This window comes from Drosophila virilis, chromosome 5 (assembly GCF_030788295.1).
Source record: "Drosophila virilis strain 15010-1051.87 chromosome 5, Dvir_AGI_RSII-ME, whole genome shotgun sequence".
NCBI lineage: Eukaryota > Metazoa > Arthropoda > Insecta > Diptera > Drosophilidae > Drosophila > Drosophila virilis.
Window position 1 is genome coordinate 14225262 of NC_091547.1, and position 20712 is coordinate 14245973.

The 20712-nt window shown below is 34.1% G+C and overlaps 7 protein-coding genes across 9 annotated transcripts; 4 read left to right on the forward strand and 3 right to left on the reverse strand.

Moving 5' to 3' along the window:
* The first annotated feature begins 498 nt into the window (after positions 1-498).
* On the forward strand, positions 499-1825 carry EbpIII (Ejaculatory bulb protein III). The gene is made up of 2 exons (XM_002049945.4): positions 499-656; positions 1299-1825. Exon 2 carries the CDS (start codon positions 1310-1312, stop codon positions 1688-1690), a length of 381 nt encoding a protein of 126 aa, XP_002049981.1. The 5' UTR covers positions 499-656; positions 1299-1309; the 3' UTR covers positions 1691-1825.
* A 568-nt stretch (positions 1826-2393) lies between these two features.
* Positions 2394-5379, reverse strand: Fmo-1 (Flavin-containing monooxygenase 1). Of its 2 annotated transcripts, XM_002049944.4 has the most exons (5): positions 5178-5379; positions 4483-4669; positions 4248-4419; positions 3658-4193; positions 2394-2967 (listed from the first exon to the last, which is right to left on the reverse strand). In XM_002049944.4, exons 1-5 carry the CDS (start codon positions 5360-5362, stop codon positions 2800-2802), a joined length of 1248 nt encoding a protein of 415 aa, XP_002049980.1. In that variant the 5' UTR covers positions 5363-5379; the 3' UTR covers positions 2394-2799. The 2 variants fall into 2 exon arrangements, with proteins under 2 accessions (XP_002049980.1, XP_070065718.1); XM_070209617.1 differs by lacking the exon at positions 5178-5379 and having other exon boundaries at positions 4487-4625.
* A 938-nt stretch (positions 5380-6317) lies between these two features.
* On the forward strand, positions 6318-9364 carry LOC6625544 (uncharacterized). Of its 2 annotated transcripts, none has more exons than XM_070209618.1 (4): positions 6318-6468; positions 7781-7974; positions 8046-8125; positions 8929-9364. In XM_070209618.1, the coding sequence occupies exons 1-4, from the start codon at positions 6427-6429 to the stop codon at positions 9228-9230; spliced, it is 618 nt and encodes a 205-aa protein (XP_070065719.1). In that variant the 5' UTR covers positions 6318-6426; the 3' UTR covers positions 9231-9364. The 2 variants fall into 2 exon arrangements, with proteins under 2 accessions (XP_070065719.1, XP_002049979.2); XM_002049943.4 differs by lacking the exon at positions 6318-6468 and adding an exon at positions 7140-7294.
* A 416-nt stretch (positions 9365-9780) lies between these two features.
* Positions 9781-12412, reverse strand: Stoml2 (stomatin like 2). The gene is made up of 7 exons (XM_002049942.4): positions 12277-12412; positions 12121-12219; positions 11821-12028; positions 11563-11762; positions 11355-11499; positions 10532-10647; positions 9781-10074 (listed from the first exon to the last, which is right to left on the reverse strand). The coding sequence occupies exons 1-7, from the start codon at positions 12316-12318 to the stop codon at positions 9808-9810; spliced, it is 1077 nt and encodes a 358-aa protein (XP_002049978.2). The 5' UTR covers positions 12319-12412; the 3' UTR covers positions 9781-9807.
* A 1028-nt stretch (positions 12413-13440) lies between these two features.
* LOC6625441 (uncharacterized protein C6orf136 homolog) lies at positions 13441-14504 on the forward strand. The gene has a single exon (XM_002049941.4). The coding sequence runs from the start codon at positions 13675-13677 to the stop codon at positions 14455-14457; it is 783 nt and encodes a 260-aa protein (XP_002049977.1). The 5' UTR covers positions 13441-13674; the 3' UTR covers positions 14458-14504.
* Positions 14495-17491, reverse strand: thoc5 (THO complex 5). The gene is made up of 6 exons (XM_002049940.4): positions 17328-17491; positions 16487-17272; positions 15626-15741; positions 15480-15567; positions 14819-15355; positions 14495-14759 (listed from the first exon to the last, which is right to left on the reverse strand). The coding sequence occupies exons 1-6, from the start codon at positions 17400-17402 to the stop codon at positions 14517-14519; spliced, it is 1845 nt and encodes a 614-aa protein (XP_002049976.1). The 5' UTR covers positions 17403-17491; the 3' UTR covers positions 14495-14516.
* Positions 17492-18022: 531 nt separating this feature from the next.
* On the forward strand, positions 18023-20621 carry LOC6625439 (heme A synthase COX15). The gene is made up of 4 exons (XM_002049939.4): positions 18023-18202; positions 18966-19077; positions 19144-19276; positions 19750-20621. The coding sequence occupies exons 1-4, from the start codon at positions 18110-18112 to the stop codon at positions 20597-20599; spliced, it is 1188 nt and encodes a 395-aa protein (XP_002049975.1). The 5' UTR covers positions 18023-18109; the 3' UTR covers positions 20600-20621.
* Positions 20622-20712: the final 91 nt, after the last annotated feature.

Below are 20712 nucleotides of genomic sequence, written 5' to 3' on the forward strand. Positions count from 1 at the left end.
CCAGGGTATTAAAATGAGTCATCAGTGTTATGATTTGCAGTGCAACTTTTAATTTTGTGTTGATATAAATTTAAATTTGTATAAGTAAGACAAATTACAAATGCAAAGTTAATAATATATTTAGACCAATCACCAGTTTGACATTCAAGCGTGACGGCCTTTAATTTTTAAGTCTAAAGATTCAAAGTTCACACTTACATTCATATGTAAGTACATGTACATGTATGGATTTCAATGGGGTTTGCTTTAATACATGGGCAATAATAGATTCGTTTTTGTATGTCGACATTTGTATACATGTGTGTGTATGTATGTATGTACATATGTTGTAAGTCGATATTCATAAGTCAAAGGGGTTAACACACACACACATATTTATACATTAGTATATGTGCAAACCCCTTTGATTTAGATATAGATAAATATATATATATATATATATATAATAGTCAACAGACAACAACGAATATATCTATCATTGCCCATGTATAAAAGCAAACCCCTTTGAAATCGTCGTCAGTTTGTTCAAGTTATTTGGTTACTTCACAACTTGTTTGTTGCACATTTGAATTTGTTAGTCTCATAGCAAATAAAGCGATTAGTTGGTGGATAATCTAGTTGCTGTTTTAAGTTTTGTGGAAAAATTATTTGACAATGTGTGTATATTAGTTTTTATAAAATTTCTTAAATCATTGATTTCCTTCAAAAAAATATATATATCTCTCCATATGCATATATGTACATATATATATATATGTGTATATGTATACATATATACATAACATTGCAAAATTCAGTAAATTCCAAATTTATTTATTTATTAGAAGGCTATTCAATCATAATTTGTTCAGTTAAGTTTGAATTTAACTTAGTGTCTTGAACTAAGTTGTTAACGAACTGTTTAAACAAATATTTTATTTATCAAATAACAACAATTTGTACTTATATTCAAGTACACAACATATTCCTGATCATATTCGTTAACTTTTTGCAAGCAGTGTCGTTGTGTAAAAGTGCAAATTTGTTGTCGGAATATGCTGCATCGGATTTATTGGTTTTAGATTTCGCAAATTGCGAAAAAATATGTTCGATATATGACTATTGTCACAATTTACAAAAAAAAAAGAGTAAAACATATTCCGATTTTGTCTATTCCCGCTCTGCAAAAATTGCTATTTTATTTATCTTGGCCTTGGGTTACCGTGTTAGAGAAAGTATCCGAAAATCGGATACGAATCAATTCTGAGCAGAGCTTTGAAATGAATGCTTAACTAATTAATGTATTTATTTTTAATTAGCTTATTTCAGAATGAAGGCTTACTTTCTGTTACTGGCCCTGGCAATAGCATATGTTGCCGCTGAAGAAAAGTATACGACAAAATATGACAACATTGATGTGGATGAAATATTGAAATCCGACCGTTTATTCAATAACTATTTTAAATGTCTTGTTGACACTGGAAAATGCACGCCAGAGGGCCGAGAGCTCAAGAAATCCCTGCCTGATGCCTTAAAAACGGAATGCAGCAAGTGCAGCGAAAAACAAAGGCAGAATACGGACAAAGTTATACGATATATCATAGATAATAAGCCGGAAGAATGGAAAGTGTTGCAGGAGAAATATGACCCTGAAGAGATTTACATTAAACGTTACAGGGGACAAGCATCAAAAGCCGGAATAAATATTTAAGGCTATCGATACGGAGTCTGTAATATATTTAAGGCAATCTTAACTAAGGAAAGTTGAGTCCATTGTATAACATACTAAATGGGGTAAATGGTATGATTTAATAAAATTTGATTAAAATTTTATTGCTTATAAAAATTTTGTTTTAGTCTAGTCAATTTTTATAGACGAATTGCCGACATATTCTAAATTTACGGCCAGGTAGACGGAAGGGCAAACAGTAATGGCTAAATCGATTCGGTTATTAATGATGACCAATAATATGCATTACATGTTTGTACTTTATGCGGTCGGGGATATTTTGCCATATAAAAACTAATTTATCGACCCTTTTTCCTATAGAGCTATATAATATAGTGGTGCGATATTCATAAAATAGACTCAACATAATTTAAAAAGTAAATGCCGGGGTTGCTCAAGATATCTTGATAAGAAATGGCAGCTATACGATGTTGTGCCCCGAAGTTAATAAGCGTATGCGTACAGGTAATTACTATAATTTTGCCATGTAAAGCATAGAAGTAAACATCGCCGACTCCATAAAGCATATATATTCTAGATCAGAATCAACAGTCGTGTTAAGATATTCCAAAAATGAGTTTTCTCGAGCTGTGAATACTTTACCTGAAATTTTTTACAGTTTGCATCTGTAGCTTTAATGTGCCATAGCCTCGCGTCTTGAAACTTATAATAAAAAATCTTCGTCTGTAGTTTAAATTCCAAAAGATTTATTTATACGATTAAACTTGATGTGGAGCGGAGTGCGGAGATGGTAGCCAGAATATGAAAGACACTTGATCTGTATATTCTATCTAGAAACTACATTTCAAGTTTGATGAGTCTAACTCTTAAAACTTAGGAGGTTTGTTAAAAAAAATAGTATTTCGATATCGATTTTTATGGAATGCTTGGAAATGGGGCAGGTTATCGACTATCGGAAAAAGGGCGAACCGCGCGGTACTAAGAGGACCTACGTTCGAAATTTCCAGTCCCTGGCTTATCATCTTGTAGGTTCTGAGATTTTCGCGATTATACATGCGGACGGACAAACCTTTGGGTATAAATGGTCTACCTATTTTCAATGGGATCTGGGTATAAAAATATTATAATCATCAATTCAATTTTATAAATGTTTCACTGTCAATAATCTTAAAAATGTCATCACGAAAGTAAATCAAATTTTCATTAAAACAGTTACTGCTTTCACAATGTAGTTTTGCCATAACAGGTTTGATGTTTCCAATCTTCGCCGTCTCGGCTAATTCATTGAAATACTGCATCTGAAAAATGTATTTATTTAAATCAAAGGAATGCAATACTATTATATTTTTATATTGTTAATAACAAATAACAGTGATCTAGTCGAGAGAGTCTGACAGGAAAATCCTTTGTACGCATCTAACTTCATTTTAAAAACGCAATTTACACAATAAATATTTAATTTGTTAGAATCTGATTGGATTTTGTGACATCCTTTGTGTTTGGCAACATTTGTATCGATTCGAGTTGGTGAAATCCAAAAGTAGACAGATAAAACTGTAAACCCAGCAGATTTCGTTTCGAGAGGCCGTGATCTAGGCGCGTTAGTTGCATCGATTTCAAAGAAGAGTTGAAATGTAAGCAACACTTTGCCAGGCTTAACAGGGAAATTGGGTAAATCGCATTGTTCGGTGTATTGTTTTTGAATTCCGTTTGGACTTTTGGGACCAAGCTTAACTAAAGCATAATACGTTTTTAAATCAACAGACTTGTAATGAAAGCTTGCCCATTGCACGTGATTCGGCGTTGACGGAACAAAGCTCTTGCACACAATAATCGATTTCTGGCACCCATGAATATAATCATCTAATACTTTCTTCAAGGCCTATTCAATATATCTTTGTGAATAAGTTACTAATGTGATCCCCGGAAACGTAGTTGAAATTTAATAAATACAATTCAATGTATTAAGCAGATCTTTTGAGCATTACCTGATCGATCCCCAGCATATGAGCTTGTCGCTTTTTGTAACCCCTTTCCCAGAGTTTTTGCATGTTTTGTAGTGTATCTGCTGTCATTTCTGTGCTTGATAACAATTTGTTTGTTCCAAAAAAGTAACTTAAAACAAACCGTGCTTGTAAATCCATCATTTGAGCGGCGCATACGTAGAACGGTAGTCCAATAAATGCCATTGTTGGATTTCGTATATTGATGCACTGTTTGTAAAGCATTTGGACACAGTTGTCTTCGACGTATATACCAGAAGTAACACTGAGAAACGGGAAGGAGTACTTGTATCCAGTACAGAAAAATACTATATCAAATTCTGTGTAAGATCCATCCATAAAATATGCTCCATTTTCAGTAAACTCCTTAACATCTGGTTTGGTGACAACATTTTTAAAAAAAATTGAACTTGAAATACCATTTAAATGATGGCTTAGTACGACTTGTTTTGCTGCCTTTGATATTATATTTGATAAGTCCAAGGCACTTGGTCCTCCTCCAATTACCAATACAGTCTTTCCTAAACATATTCGAATAATAAACATTTAAGAGTTTAATAATTAATAATATTTACCATGAAAGAGATCGTTGTTTCTGTAATCATGGCTGTGCAAATATTGACCTCTAAATAGATTTGCATTCGTAATTTGTATATAATTTGGTGTATGATAGTGTCCATTTGCAATGAGTATTTTGTCAAAGTAATAAAATTCCATATTATTTGTCAATAAATTCTTCACAAGTACCTATAAGAAATAAATGGCCTTACATTAAATTAAGATCCTCATTGATTATTTTATTTTGCTTACTTGCCACTTCTCTCTTTTTTTTAAAACCCGTATCACGTATGAATTAAATTTTATGTGTTTTCTCAATTGGAAATGATCAGCGTACAGATTTAGAAAGGCACAAATGTCTTCAGATGAGATATAAGATTCTTTCTTGGCACCGATTTCAAAGTCTGGGTATCCCATGATCTCCTTGGGTAAATTTGTGCTAAGTATATAGAGAAATATATTTGCAATATATTAATTTTAATGTTGACTTTTCCAATTTTGTCAATCTCTGTTTCTATGCGAACTAGTCTCTCACGTATTGAAGCTATCGTCATGAATCTTTGAATGCGTCCCTCGTTGAACATATGTCGGAGCCGACTGGATCGGATTACTATATATTATAGCTGCTATAGGAACGATCGGCGAAGAGGGATGTACCTGTCTAAAAATGGACACAACTGCTATTGAAATGGACTAAATCGTAGGTCTTCCCAGGGTTTGTCAAAAATCTTGAAGCCTTAAAGCTCTTGCATCGCTAAGTCGGCACTACAGACCAGAGAACTGTTGTTTTGGGAGGTCAATTTGCAATTTCTTATTCTTTATGAACATATAATTTGTGTTGGCAATAACTAATCAATAAAACTATTAATATGTGAAACTATTAGTATGTGAATATTCATAATTATAGTTTTAAACATATTTATTTCTTCCTCTCTTAAATAACTTACCGCAAATTTGCATACATACTGCTGTGCACATCGATGCCGTCAACTGTTCCAGTATTTTTGTCATAAACCCATGTTCCTCCAACTTGATTCGAAAGTTCAAATACTGTAGGAGTTTGATTGAGCTCAACTGCACGTCGAGCACAACAAAGTCCTGCAGTGCCGGCACCAATTATACACAAGCTCATTGTTTTAAAGCAACAATTGATGTATTTTCAATAGAGAAAATGTAATTGAGTACAATATTTATTTTAATCAGCAAGAACTGATGTTTAATCTGCCATAGAATATTATGCGACATGTTCCCATTTTCACTTTCAAAACTAAAACGTCACTTTTTCATTAGCTGGCATCAATAAAACTTAACAGCGCACTCGCTTGTTTTAAGAAAATAATACAAATAAGATAAGAAAACTAAATTTATTTCTTTGTTAAAATTATTTTTTTTATCGATTTAGATATATATCTTTTTTTCTTTTCCTTTGTATCAGCAGCGATATTTCCTGACTATTTAGCCATTTGTACATATTTAGATTTTTTTAGATATTCCAAACATTCTTTAAAATAAATGCATTTCCCCTTAATGCTAGAATCTACAGAAGCTTAAAGCCATAAAAGAATAAATAGTAATAATGGAATTATAGTAATAATATAATTTAAACTTAGCATTTTTTGATTCTAGATTTTATTCATTATGCAAGAAAGTGAGAACAGCAAATGTTTGGTCTTACTTATATTTTTAATGAACCTGATTGCTATATCAGGAAAACGATTTCGTTGAAAGTCAATGATCGACTATAAAATACTCTGTTCTCAAAATGAGTTTATGCACTCTATGTATGTTTTTAAAACATACGTGCAAATATGATATTAGTTGCAGAATGAGACACCTAAAGTACAGATCTTAGGCCCACGGCACGATATTTCTAAATGATAAAAATATCCATACATCAACGCTTTGAATTAAATGAATAAATATTAAACTGAACATATATTAATCTGATTACTTAAAATATATATTGATCAAATATAACACATCCATATACTCTAAAAAAAATTTGGGGTCGCTTTGGCTGCAACATCGTAACGTGATAAAAAGATTTAAGTTCAAATAGAGGATTTCTCACAAACATTCATATCTGTTTGGCGTAGTCTTCATTGTAATGCATACTATTACTTGTTTGTCTCATTAAATAATGTGCATTATCATTTTCAACTGTATTGTTATGTGTTGAATAAGCTTAATGCTAAAATGAAATTCGCTGCTTGTATATTTGTTAAAGTTTGCCAAATTGTAAGTGGTACATTTTAATTATTTGAAAATATATTAAAATTTGTTAACAAAATTTATTTATTTTGAATTTCCACAAAAAGATCCACAATGATCGAAATGCTTCAAATTATTAAGCAACTCTTTTCAAACAGTTTTTTATATTAGAAACTTATTCAACTTTAATTAATGTAAGCCATTTTCATTGGCTAATCAATTGAGAAAAATACATATTATTTTCTTAGCAAGTAAGAGTGATATGGTCGGAATGACCGACTAGGAGATTCCCTGTACAACACGCCGAGCTGCCATCACAAACATCATAACTTATTTCTACACAAAATGCGCTGCTTCTAACCTTGGCCTCACTTTATGGGAAATTTTTTTCTGATTAGCTTAGCTTTGACGCTAATTGTCAGACGTTTATAAAATGCTAAGTGCAAAAATATTGCGTATGAGTGCGAAAACCAAAGTCAATAAGTATTCTTTTCAGATTGGGTATTTTTAAATTCATTTAGAGCAAGTTCCAGGGACATATAGATGGACAGACACATATGGCCAAGGATTAATATACATTATGTTGCCGAAGAAAAAAAAATAAAAATTATTTGTCTGAGTAATAATTCTCTTTGTTATTACTTTGTTCAAACAATTACACTTATTCATTTTATGTTATTTTTTTATTGTGCTTATAGTTTATAGTTTTTGGGTCACAACAAATAATCAAAACAACTTTTAAAACGATACTCTCTCAACTATTAGTAGCATCTACTCAGTTCGTACCCTACGTTGCTAGAATGATCCTACAATCTACATGCTCAGTCTCACAAATGCGCCTAATCAACAGGAAGTAATAGTCAACGTCTCCTGTCAAAATTTGTCCAAGCCAAACCCCACTACCAGTGTGCTCAGCTCCAACTCCATCACGTGACAGCTTTGCTGAACCATGACAACCTATGGCATTTTGGCCGAGCGATTATATAAAATTTTAATTGAGCAGGCTCGATATTTGATTAAAGGTCAACAAGAACGCAATATTAGCTATTTTTTATTAAAATACCTTATTAACATGCTGCTATAATGCCCAAGATGCATTTGCTTGGCAACTTCCTTCAAAAATGGTAGAAGCCGATCTAAGTGATGATTCCTAAGACAGGATAGAAACAACTGGACCACCGGGGTTATATCCTTGGGATTCTTTCGGGAAAGAAATAACTACAGGGCATCATTTAGTAGTAAAAAGAAAACAAGGATCAGTTACGATACCGAACCAAGCAATCTAGCCAAATCCTTCATGCATCTCTGTAAATAATCGATTTTGTTTAATTTTTTACAGATTGCAACTGTGGCAGCAACCTGTTTAAAAAAGTTATCTGATAAATACTCTGAGCGCCTGTTAACAATCAACAACAAAAGATTAACGGAATGGATGCTTTTGAATACAATTTCATTGACAAAGGAAACCGATGAATTAAGTGTCCTCACTTTTATGGGATATACATTTATATCAACTATTTTATTGCTATCGAGGTAAGCATTATTTTGGTAATTTGGGTCAGATGATAAAAATAAAAGCTATGTGTATTGCAATTATATTTCAGGATCAAAGAAAAGGATTCGAATTATCACATAACTGAGATTATTTTATTGAGCTTTGGAATATTGTTCTTCACCATACAAGGTATTTTACTATATTCATCAACAAGCATTGTTATAATCATTTTCCGACCCGAAATAGCCATATGCCATAATTGTCTGTCTGTCAGTCTGTTTGCTTTTATGCTAATTAATCCCTCAGTTTTAAATCTATCGTCCTGATACGTTCATTGTTTTGCTGCAGGTACTACATATGTCAGAACCTGGCGGAGCATACTACTTTATCGTAAATCTTAAGTATTAGTCAGAATAAATAGTTTTATATGAAAAAAGTTTTATATAAAAAAGTTTTATATAAAAAAGTTTTATGCTAATTGGCTGACTGTCGATGAAAGCACAGCCTTAAATCATAAGAGCTAGGAAGCTGAATTTTTTACCTTATGTGATGAAGGGAATGTAGAATCGAATTGTGAAAATTCCAACCGCGAGTCTGCACAATCGCTGAAATCGATTGCATGAATATTTTTTACGATCGCCTTTTAACTCTGTTTCAAATATCTTGAAGAATTTATTTCTCAATCTCAAGCCTTAAACATGGAATCTAAAATGAAAGAATTTATTTATTATTGCTGTTGGTTTTTGCGCAATGAACATTAAATTGTTATTTGCAAGTAAATGAGACGTAGAGCATAATATAAAACGTAATGTAAATTCAAATTTTGTTACTGGGTCCAAATTCTTTGGACCATCGCTTGATGAAACAGAAATATTTGCCCTTATTTAAGAAGGTAGCATGAGATAAATTTCGCTTAAACTCGTCGATTAGTTTGTTATATATTCCAGAGAATTTATATTTATAAATTAATATTTTTTTTGTGTTTGTTTCAGGACTATTAATATTTGGTGTTCTGGAACAGTTGCCGGATGATATCTTATCTTATGGTTATTCCCTCGGAGCTGTGTCGTTTATATGTGCGATTCTTTTTGCCATAGATCTATTTTTTTTCCGGCGCATGGCGGTTTCTAAAAATGTGCTTTCTCAAACCGATTTGGAATATATAGATGAGAAAACTTTTAAAAAAGTAGACATTAAAATAAATACAATTGAAATGGATCGATCTAATAAGTGTTGCTTGTCGGACGCGACAAAAACTGGCAAAAAACTCAAATACCTACGAACTGATTTATGATTTACACTGGGAAAATCAAGTTTTCTTATAATATCCACATGTATCTTTAAATGAATATGAATATGAATATGAATATATGGGGATCCATAAAAGTTTAAGCTTAATAAAAGGCAATACCGACAGCCCATAAAGTATATATACTCTTGATCAGTATCATAGCCATGTCCGTCTGTCTGTCCGCCCGTCCGTATGTATAAAAACCTTAAAACCTATAAGACCTAGAAACTTAAAAATTTAGGTCCTCTAAGTGGCCGCGCAACACGAGTTTGTTTTCGAAAATCGATAATTTGCCCCGTTTCCAGGTAATCGATAAAAATATAAATCGCAAAACTGACTAGGGTCACGATACTTGACATGCGGTAGGATCGTAATAGTAGAATGGTATACATCTACCAATACATAGCTATAAATTAAAAAAATAAATAAAACGATTTTAAATAAAAAATAAAATTTTCGATTGAAAAATAAAAAGGAAATGTTAATTGAATTTGTTCATACCGTGTAATATTTTATGTAAGTCTCGAAGAAAACTGCCGGAGATCAGTCAAAATAGTTTTAAAATTTTCTAAATTTTATTTTATTCAATGTTAATTTTAACACTATTTTTTTCTTCATTGAAGGAATTATATTCCACATTCTTCTTTAAGCAGTTTTCATTGGCTTGCGGTGCCAATTCGAAGCTTTGATTAGAAACATTATTGTAAACAGCCAAGGCTTGCGCAACAAGCCCAGTTACATCGCCGGGATTTGATGGCAATATCATTGTATTGTTTGATTTTGCTAACTTTTTAAAAGCTTCAATATATTGCTCGGCCAACGTTAAAGATGCAGCATTCCTCCCCTCCTATAATAAAAGAATAAATACGTTAAATGACAACAAAAAAAAAAAACCAGAAGTAAGGCTAACTTCGGCCAGCCATAGACTTAATGCGTTGTATATATTCGGAATTGGTTTTTATACATTAGGTTGAAAAACAGAAAAGCTAGAAGTTCGTTGTTAAAAAGATTTTCCTTAAATGTTAGTGTGAGCAGCTTCTGTGATTAGCTAATTGAAAATCCGCCCCAGACTGTGCTTCCCCCTGTTCAATGATACACAGAATTTGCCAGCCATTGACCCCAGTCCGCGGTTATAACAACTTGAGAATTATAGGCGACGAATAGATGACATAGCTACCAAATTCAAAGTCTACTCTTTTTTTTTACCCCCGCGGCAAAAACTGTATTTGATATTGAGTACCGTTTAATAAAAATGGTTAGAATGTCAGCCCCTAAGTGATACTAGATTATTGAATTGTACTTACTGTATGAGACAGAGATTTTGATAAGGCTTGCAGACTTCGCGCTCTGGCATCGGCAACTGCGATCATGGCAGCAGCCTCCCCGCTAGCTTTGTTGATGTGTTCTTGTCGTTCAGCCTCTGTAAATATGAAATCAACTATAAATATGATTCATGCAATTTGACTGATGTCTTGAGTATAAGAGACGACCAAACACGTACATTTACACAAGGTCTTATACGTACAAAAGTTATATATATAGGTTATACATACTGCCACATTACATCATTCGAAAGTTGGTATTACAAAGCGGTATCATATTCCAAAATCAAAAGTTATTTAAGCGAGGTATTATAAATAAATTATCAAAAACGTGTTGATTTTCGAACCGACCCCGATTCAAACCAAGTCTAAACGAAGAGGTATACAACGAATCCGCCGCCAAAGCACTCGATGAACTCGACCTCGAAGGCGAGCCCAGACAACATTGTGGCGAAATGCAACAGCCAAGTATTGGCCCTGACGAATTGCATAACAACATGGTGCTCAGCTTCCAATCAAGACACTTGCCAAATCAAGGAATTTGACAGTCGCACTTTTGGATCAAGTAGTTAACCACAAGCTGGCCGCTACTGCAGCACGCGCGGTGGTCAGCGACGCGCACATTGGCCAGAGACAGATAATTGCGAAATATACGCGGAGAATTGCGTCACCTGCACGAGGCGGCGCCCGCTCTGCAGCCAAAATTCTTAGATTTAGCTTGTTTTTTTCATTTTAGTTTTAATTTGAATACCCCACTGAACTAATTTATACAAAAACGTACATTTGTGTACGATTATATAAATACCTGACGCAAGAATTCGTGATTTTCTCTTTCCCTCAGCAATATTAATTTCAGCTTCACGAACTCCCTCCGATTCTAGAATCGCTGCTCTTTTTCTTCTTTCCGCTTCAACTTGCATCTGCATTGCTTCATGGACTCTGGTCGGCAACTGATTTTGATTGAAATATATATATATATATGTTAAAGCCAAATACATATCTTAAATATTTACCCTAATATCTCGTATTTCGTAGCGCAAGCAGGCAATACCCCAAGCTTCACTGGCTTTATTTATTGAATCAACAATGCTGACATTCAAGGATTCCCTTTCCCTGAACACTTTGTCTAATGACATTTTACCGAGTTCAGATCTCATTGTTGTTTGTGCGAGTTGAGTTATGGCAAATTCGGGATCCTCCACACCATAAGAAGCTAAAATTAATGTTTGGTAGTTACTTGGCAATTTGTGTAATTCGTATGTAAAACAAACCTCTATAGGGATCAATAATACGTAAGTAAAGCACACCATCAATGCTTAGAGTCACATTATCGGATGTAATGGCACTTTGTTTGGGAACATCTATCGCTATTTCCTTTAGGCTTTGAACATATTTGATTTTATCGGCGACAGGAACCAAAATATTTAGACCGGGATCCAGAATTCTATGAAACCTTCCCATTCGTTCCACTACCCAAGCCTTCATTAAATATTATTAGCATAGGAAAAAATGCGATTATTTAATGCTTAAATAATACGTATATATAAATATACGTGTATCTATCTATATACCTCTTGTTGCGGCACAAACATCACAATTGTGTTCATTGGAGTTGAGGCTTTTCCTCTTGACTGCCTCCTTAGGCCAGAGCCGGCAATCAAAATTTCTTTCTAAAAATATTAACATTAGCGTAACGTTAAATAAATCACAATATTAGCTAAACTTACGTGCGGCATTAATCTTCGCGTAGATAATAATAAACTATACATTTTCAAATATAAAGACCTTTCTACCAGACATATAATATAATGTAGAATAACATCATGTTTCTAAACACAGGGTGGTTCAGCCACAACGAATACCGGTTTTCCTGCATTGATGCGTTGTTTCCACTGTCTACAACAAAGACGAGCCAATTGATTGGTTTTATTGATAAATAGGTTAAGAATATAATTTACATATTATTTACTGCTATGTATCATCAAAAAACCCTGTTTTCGATATCATCCATTAGAATAACTACCTATATAAGACTACCTTATATATATTTTTAGCATCGAGCTATCGCTTTATATTAGATTAAGAATCTTGATGGTGAGGATAGAAGTTAAGCACTATTTTGCCGAAAATGAGGCCACAGTGCTATTTATTTATTTATCCTTTGCCACCGCAAATCGAACGCAGCGCATGCCGAAAATGCTTCGGAAAAGTCCCACAACACCAGCTAAGGTGCTGTGGTCACTTCAATTTATAAGCGGCTTCTTTTGCTTTTTCACTCAACCCACACTTGCCGTTATTCTTCATTAGCATTTCAGTCAGTGATGTGGGCATCATCGCGAAATTTCGCCGGATGCTGTAGCAAAATATAAGCGAGTTTCCATTACCTTACAAATCTTTGAAACAGACCTCCGATTAATTCAATTTTCTGGATGTTGCTAAATATTGGCAGATCTTAAAGACTTTTAAAAATAATTAAAGCCGGCTGCCATAAATAAATCAGCCATAAATAAATCAGCCAATCTGGCGATAACTTGTATAATGGAAAGAAAATTGATTCATTTTTGATATAAATCAATTAAGCTGCGTAGCTCGCACCAGCTAACAAAATGTGTAAATATAGATCTACATAATTTACAATTAAATAACTTTAGGAAAGATGTTTAGAAATAACAATTATTGTGAAAGTGTGGATTTTCATGACTGTTGCCTTAAGGTATAGGACAAATTATATGTAATTAATTATGCTTTGGATGAAACGCTTGAAAACATCGATTATATCTGGTGATATTAAATGGTTCAATATATCGAATCAGCTCGACTTATGTAAGGAAAACGATGTATTTTAAGGAATCACTAATAATAATTATCGAATCGATACTATCGATAGATTACAGATTTTCAGCCTGTTTCATTAAACTATTAAGTTTTGTAATCATATGCAATATTATATATTTATTGTTATATACATATTGTCATTCATATGAAGCACGCGTGTTGTCTTAGCGATTTCTTATAATCGACCATTCATAAAACAGGAAAATACAATTCTGTGAATATCAGTCAAATTTAATACTGAATCTAATTCTTTCCTTGCGGTCACTAAATATAGAAACTATTCAGTCATAATGTTGCGTGGAATCAAGATTACTTGTCTAAATAGATGTTATCACAGAGATCGATCGTTGGCCCCCATTCTTCAACGTTTATACGTAACACAAGTGGAAACCCACAAAGGGTCATATCCACTGATACAAAAATGCAATTTTACACAAACCGCTTCCGAAAATACACATGATAATAAATTAAAAAAACCCGCCTTGGAAAACAAACATAACAAGAGCTCTGAAGACTTAGACCGTGCCTACAATGTCCTGAAGGGTACACTGCCAAAACTGTTTGTCGAACCACTGGACTACTCCATCTATAGTCCAAATCTGATATTTCAAAATAACATTACCGGCAAATACACGGTAGGTTTGTACCACTATGTTAAGCAAATAGCGATTCTCCGTACGGTTGGTCATTTGAAGTACGCATACGTTAAATTCGAAATACTTAAAATAACTAAACACTCCGAGGATTACACAGTGCGCATCAGATGGCGAGTAAGAGGCATATCGGGCTTGAAAGTAATGTTTCAATTTTGGAAATACAAAGTGTGGGCGCTGCAAGAAGTACTCAAAGACCAGGAGTCTTGGTACGACGGATACTCCATCTGCTTTCTGGGCGATGATGGTTTAATCAGCAAGCATGTTGTTGACAAAATAATGCCGGATGAGAATCGTGAAATAGTTACCAACAATTCTGGTTCAACGCTGCCAACAGGGTCCGTGGCGGCAACGGCATCACAAAAAATTAGTTTTCATCCGTTCAGATGTTCATTGTATCCATTTTCTAAATTATATTAGCTGATAGCGCACAAATAAATTTAAAAAAAGTTACATATGCATTACAAGATGAACTCTATTTATTGTTTAAATGTATATACAGATCCCTTCATAATGTACTTGTATGGGCGCAAACGAATCCGTTTCGTGTATGCGCTAATATACGGCTTTTCTTTATTGTATTCCCTGACAGTTTGCACTGCTCCTTCAGTTTCAAGAAAAATGTCGAAGCTATAAATCGTACGAAACAGTTGCGAGTAGAGCAGTCGGTTGCCGCTCTCTAAATTCTTCGGCTGCAGCGAGTTTGTCCAGAATTCCATCATCTGCAAGGATAGATTTTGTGTTGAAAGACAAAAGATATTGACCAAATTGATATCCTTACCTTAATAGCTGCATTGTTCACTGAAGTGTGCCGACCATTCCAATGCACGCTTAATGTCCAGAGTGGGATATCCAGAGGGTAGTTGCTGGGTATTCGAATAAAACATTCCATTTTGGCAGATCCACGCACGATAACAGCCCTATAGGAGGTGTACGTGATTTCATTAGAAGGCGACAAGTTGTTAATTAAGCCCGAATTTTGAATGTTGAATTCTTCACTAGAAATTGCAGTCCACTGGACAAGACTACCCGTTAAGCCTGCTGGATAAATATTTTCCTTTGCTGCCGACATATCAATATCTTTGTAGGTCAAGCCTCGAATTTGCTGGGTTAATCTCAGCCAAGATCGCCAACGTTTTAGGATTTGAATGAATACTTTACGAATCATCTTATGCAAATTGAATTCGTGTTTGAAAATCTTCTTATTATTGACTGTCGCTATTGAACACATGCTTTGCAACCAGCAATATGGCTTTCCAAATCTATTTTGAACAAGGTATTCCAGGCACTCTTCCGTGGTCAAATTTAGACTTTGCAACTGAAAACAGAAAATAGATCATTTTAAAGACATTATATTTGAACCAATTACCAGTCTGCGTCTAAATATTTTATAATTTTATAATAATTTAACCTGATCCAGACATTTTTCATTAATTTCTTACCTCATATTCGATGCCTGGAATAGGAATATCTTGTCCCGAATCATCGGGATATAAATGTCCTAAAAGATCCTCAACCACATTAATGTCTCTTTAAAAAAATTAAAATTATTTTATTATTTAATGTTATACATATTATTAATACTAACCCTTGAAAACTGGAGTTATTCGTGCTGTTGAATTGTGGATACACTGTGACACATTTAAGCAATTCCCAATACCTGATTATTAACACCAACTCATAACATTTATCTGGGCTTTCTATCTATAATTAAAACATATAAAAATCCATACGTTTCGATAAATTAGTTAAAACCAGTACAATACAAAATAAATATAATAGTATTATGTATTATTATGATGTATCAATGTAATAAAGACTTTCAGCTAATTGATGGGAGCCTATAGCGTAAAGCGTAAAGTGCGTCAATAAAATGTTGTTTATATAATTCCCAAAGAAAATATAAATAATTTTAATAATAGTTATGCAGATATTTGCAGGCTATATATGTATATCTTGGGAAAAAAATATATTAACATACAAACCGCATTCTTCGACTAATTCTACCGCTGTTGATAAGATAAGATGTTGCACATATATCAGGGGCATACTGAAACTAACGAGCACTTCGTTTGGCAGAGATATTTCTCTGAACCAAAAAGAAATGGTTCATACTAAAACCTTCTTTTCGGCCGACGTTGAACTTAGTAAAACTTACTAATTCAGATATCTTGATAAAGCAAAAGTTTTCCATACAAGAACCTACATTTTGACTTGGCGTTCCTATGTAGCTTTAGACGCATCAGACGCTTTAAAACTGAGATTAGGTTGCATAGTAACAGACAGGCGTATATAGCTATATACATTTCGCTAATGTTGATCTAGAATATATATATGGGGTCGGAGGTGGCTCCTTCAATTGCACGGCAAAAATATTATTCCCTCTACAAGGATATACTATAAAAAGTGCTCTGTGCACACCGAGCATAGTTTTTTTTGTTCAACTTACAACGAGTTTTATATGAAGCGGATGAGGTTTCAAGAGACTTTCTATTGTGCTCTCAGGCGTCGCTTCACAGGTACTCTTTTTCTCCATAAAATGTCGACGTTCCTTTAGAATATTTTCCGATTCCGAAAGCAATTCCTGCATTTGTGCATCGCTCTCAAAACCAACTACTTCGGATGCAAAGTCTTTCTTGTCGCGTTGCAGGGCTTGCAGGTTTATAAATAATATATACAAAGGCCGTGGCAGGTACTTAAATATTGAGCTTAATTTCCATTCAACGTCAAGGGACAGCTGGAGCGCATCATGTAATGGTTTAGTCGATTCTAGCAGAGTGCGTAAGGCCGGAGCGAATGAAAGATATTTTTGTGTCTGCTTAAGATTTTCTTGCAACAACTCCTGCTTTGATGAGAGCAAAGCACTGTACTGATTATCAAGTTCTTTACGCAATCGTAATTCGCATTCCAAACGATATAAATGGCTTTTGTGATCTGACAAATTCGCCTTCTCACTATAATCACCAGAAAGCTTGTTGGAATATTCTTTATCAGACAACAATTCCAAATAAGTATCGCGACTTTTAAATTTCTGACATCGGACGATTTCCTTTTTCAAATGGCTAACTTCATACAGAAGATTTTGCAATTGCAATCTACTTAGGTCAACTTTCGATTTTTGCAAATGCAATTCATCTCGCCCAGACTTAATGTTTCGCTTGACCGTCCGGTTCGAATGCTTAAGAGCCACAAACATTAATACACTTGTAGATTGTTGCGATTCCAAAGCATGTTCCTAAAAATAAATACATTTTAGAATATCAGTTGATCGAAAGTCATATCGTACTCACACTACTCTTTAATTTATAGAGATTGTTCATAGCTTCTTTCAGTTTCACAAACTGTGTGTTTAGTAAATTCTCCATTTTCAAGTTGATTTACTTTGGTCACTATAATTAAGAGATTAATAAAAAAAAAAACACTTCATAAACCGAATGCTGTTTCCCAAAGGAGCGTCTATCAGGGATGCACTGACTTACCTAGAAATTCCAGAAATATCGATATTTTTGTGAGCTGATTCGATTTATCGAATCACCGGGTCGGCGATTTCCCATCACTATCACTTTACCTTTTCAATAATATAGCAACTTAAGATTATTTTTAATTGCTACTTAAGAAATCTATTTACTCTGCTAGCACCATCCTTTTTAGCTGTAGGCTCTTATAACATCACTGACAAAATAAGCTGTTAAAAGGGGCATTTTAATTTTATTTTCCTTTGTATATAATACTTAGGTTAACATTCATTTTGTCGCCCGTAATAAGTAAAAAAATAAATAAATTGAGGACCGACTAGATGGCCAAGGGCATTCGCATTTACTAGAACGATGAATTACAAAAGCTACTGCGTTTCCTATAATAACTTCTACAATCTTTAGATGTGGGTGCAAACGCGATGCCAGTAGGAACAAACCTATAGGTTAGTCATTTCAATGAATCGTTTAACTGAACTGATTCTAACTGAAACATATGTGTTTGGTTCATCCCTAACTTTTAAATAAATACATATATATATGCCGCAAAGGAAAGTTTATATCCTATTAACTGTAGACAAAATAATTACCTTTTAATAATGCTTCGATCGATTTATCAAAGAGCCAATGCGTTAAAGATTGTTATTCAAAGACGCAGTTTGCAGCACACTGTTTTGGAAGCTCAAGTCAAAGTAGGTATTATGTATGGCCACAAAAATTATACAATGTACAAATATGCGAAGTAGACCTACTCTGCTGTTAGTTTTTGGACGCATCATTCCATCCAACCTGGCGAACAGTGCAATGGAGCAATATGCATTTCCGTCTGTGTTTCTTACTCGGGGTAAGGCGGACTCTGCTCTGTGCGGGCTGTCAACTGTTCAGGACACTTGCAAAATATGACTGGCCAGGAGCAATGTCGTGGGCAACGGGCGCTTCGTGTGGACTCTGAATTCTCGCACGGCTTGCATTTCTGACTTGAGCATTGTGCTGACGTATCTGATAGCTTTAGCTTAAAAATAACAGCCGCAAAGTATTATGTAAATCGAAAGGAGTTCAGAACAATGCTGCTCGGTAGAGCAGCAGAGGCTTTTGGGACTCACGTTCTAGTTACAAATATGTAGTTGCGACCTAAATCGAGTTTCGAGTAATTTAACATAATTTTGACTTGCTCGAGCATCACCGCTTCCTTGTATTTTCTCCCGGTGGGCAACAAGTCGCTAAGACGACACACTGCGCGGTTTGTGGGCTTACCGTCGGTTTTTACCACTGCCTATCTCCACCTTTTTCCCCTTGTTTTCATCACCAAAATCGTTCGAGGACTGCTGGTGGCCCTCATGGTAGAGTGATCTTTCCCCTTTTTATATCCGCGTTTTATTTTATTTATTTATGATATTTATATTTTTACCTTAAATACTAAGATAGCAGTAAATTTTCTTTTCTTATTTCATTCAGCATATACCGCCACGACCACCTCAAGTGAATCATTTAAGCAAATCAAATGATAAAACAGTTGGCAAGTGGTTTCTAGGATGCAGCGGCATGGTGTTCGTTGCTGTTGGACTTGGTAAGTTTAAAACAAAATTAAATTAATTTAAAATGCCAACCTTAGAAAATGCATTTTTACATAAAGGCGGTGTTACAAGATTAACAGAATCTGGACTTTCAATGGTGTCTTGGAAACTACTTGGTGAGCACATGCCACGCAATCAGGAAGAATGGATTAAAGAGTTTGAGAAATATCAACAGTATCCAGAATTTAAACTGTAAGTAAACAAATAAAAAATAAACATATAGGATATTTTCCAACAACCAAAATAAAAGTCTTGAATGTATTCAAACAAATGGATTTGATTATAAATATAGTAAAATTATTTCTGAGCATATTTATAAATAGATAGCTTAACCGACATGAGCAAATTCTAAAGAATTAGTTTGTGTTTACCAATAAACAAATTGATTAGTTAAATGAGACTATTTTGTTTCTTCTTGGGAGATGAATTAAGGACCTCTTACTTTCTAGTCTATTAGGAAGGTAGGCCTGAATCTATTTTGCATATTACTTTGTTGCAGATGTCGATTAAAGCAAATTGTCCTTTGGACGTTAAAGGATATCATTATATTGATATTTTTGAATGCAAAAACCAAATGTTCAATTTATTAATAAAATAAACCTACCTCAAAATGTAAAACATATATTTAATATATAATTAATATTTTCATAACTCTTTTTTTCCAGAAAGAATGCTAGCATAACATTGGAAGACTTTAAATTTATATATATGATGGAATATATACACAGAATGTGGGGTCGCGCGATCGGTGCGTTTTTTCTAGTTCCGGCTGCATACTTTTGGAGGAAAGGCTATTTTTGTGCTAGAACAAAAAAGGTTGTATTATTATTAGGCACTTTAATTGGACTCCAAGGTCTAATGGGATGGTATATGGTGAAGTCCGGCTTGGAAGACAGATTTGATAACCCAAATGATGTGCCGCGCGTTTCGCAATATAGATTGGCATCGCATTTAGCTGCTGCATTTGTCCTATATGCTTTGTTTTTATCTAATGCAATGTCTAAATTGATACCATCCGATATATCTGTATCTACAGCAAAGCGGGTACTTAATATTAAGAAATTGTCTCATGTAACGAAAGGTATGGTGTTCTTGACAGCCATCTCTGGAGCATTTGTGGCTGGACTGGATGCTGGATTAGTTTACAACTCATTTCCAAAAATGGGCGATAACTGGATACCTAATGATATACTGCAATTTAAACCAATACACAAAAATATTACTGAAAATCCAACGACGGTTCAGTTCAATCATCGTATATTGGGCATAACAACAGTATCATTTATTACGGCTTTATGGCTAATGAGTCGCAAAAAATTACCCAAACGTGCAAATTGGGCTATTAATGCTGTAACTATTATGGCCTGGACACAAGCTACTTTAGGTGTATCCACATTATTAACCTATGTACCTGTGCCATTGGCCACAGCTCATCAATCTGGATCATTAATTCTCCTCAGTTTTGCTGTCTGGCTTTCGCACGAACTTCGACTTTTAAAGTACATACCCAAATAAAGCAAAATATACAAAGAATAAACATCGTAACTTGGCACACATATTAAATAAAAAAAATTGCTTTCTTTTTATTTAAATAATTGAAAGTTATTTATAAAATATTTTATAAATAA

What these genes read in the sequence shown, in the direction of transcription:
- EbpIII (XM_002049945.4), top strand. Translation starts at nt 1,310, where the DNA reads ATGAAGGCTTACTTTCTGTTACTGGCCCTGGCAATAGCATATGTTGCC.
- Fmo-1 (XM_002049944.4), bottom strand. Translation starts at nt 5,362, where the DNA reads ATGAGCTTGTGTATAATTGGTGCCGGCACTGCAGGACTTTGTTGTGCT. An exon ending in AAAAAAGAGAGAAGTGGCAA is followed by an intron (nt 4,420 to 4,482) that starts GTAAGCAAAATA and finishes TATTTCTTATAG; the next exon opens with GTACTTGTGAAGAATTTATT. An exon ending in ATATGCTGGGGATCGATCAG is followed by an intron (nt 2,968 to 3,657) that starts GTAATGCTCAAA and finishes TACATTTTTCAG; the next exon opens with ATGCAGTATTTCAATGAATT.
- LOC6625544 (XM_070209618.1), top strand. Translation starts at nt 6,427, where the DNA reads ATGAAATTCGCTGCTTGTATATTTGTTAAAGTTTGCCAAATT. An exon ending in ACTATTTTATTGCTATCGAG is followed by an intron (nt 7,975 to 8,045) that starts GTAAGCATTATT and finishes ATTATATTTCAG; the next exon opens with GATCAAAGAAAAGGATTCGA. An exon ending in ATTGTTCTTCACCATACAAG is followed by an intron (nt 8,126 to 8,928) that starts GTATTTTACTAT and finishes TGTTTGTTTCAG; the next exon opens with GACTATTAATATTTGGTGTT.
- Stoml2 (XM_002049942.4), bottom strand. Translation starts at nt 12,318, where the DNA reads ATGTATAGTTTATTATTATCTACGCGAAGATTAATGCCGCAC. An exon ending in TGTTTGTGCCGCAACAAGAG is followed by an intron (nt 12,029 to 12,120) that starts GTATATAGATAG and finishes TATTTAATGAAG; the next exon opens with GCTTGGGTAGTGGAACGAAT. An exon ending in CAAAATCTCTGTCTCATACA is followed by an intron (nt 10,075 to 10,531) that starts GTAAGTACAATT and finishes CTTTTATTATAG; the next exon opens with GAGGGGAGGAATGCTGCATC.
- LOC6625441 (XM_002049941.4), top strand. Translation starts at nt 13,675, where the DNA reads ATGTTGCGTGGAATCAAGATTACTTGTCTAAATAGATGTTATCACAGA.
- thoc5 (XM_002049940.4), bottom strand. Translation starts at nt 17,402, where the DNA reads ATGGAGAATTTACTAAACACACAGTTTGTGAAACTGAAAGAAGCTATG. An exon ending in TCTATAAATTAAAGAGTAGT is followed by an intron (nt 17,273 to 17,327) that starts GTGAGTACGATA and finishes ATTTATTTTTAG; the next exon opens with GAACATGCTTTGGAATCGCA. An exon ending in TTCCAGGCATCGAATATGAG is followed by an intron (nt 15,356 to 15,479) that starts GTAAGAAATTAA and finishes TTCTGTTTTCAG; the next exon opens with TTGCAAAGTCTAAATTTGAC.
- LOC6625439 (XM_002049939.4), top strand. Translation starts at nt 18,110, where the DNA reads ATGCTTCGATCGATTTATCAAAGAGCCAATGCGTTAAAGATTGTTATT. An exon ending in TTTTGGAAGCTCAAGTCAAA is followed by an intron (nt 18,203 to 18,965) that starts GTAGGTATTATG and finishes TATTTCATTCAG; the next exon opens with CATATACCGCCACGACCACC. An exon ending in CAGTATCCAGAATTTAAACT is followed by an intron (nt 19,277 to 19,749) that starts GTAAGTAAACAA and finishes CTTTTTTTCCAG; the next exon opens with AAAGAATGCTAGCATAACAT.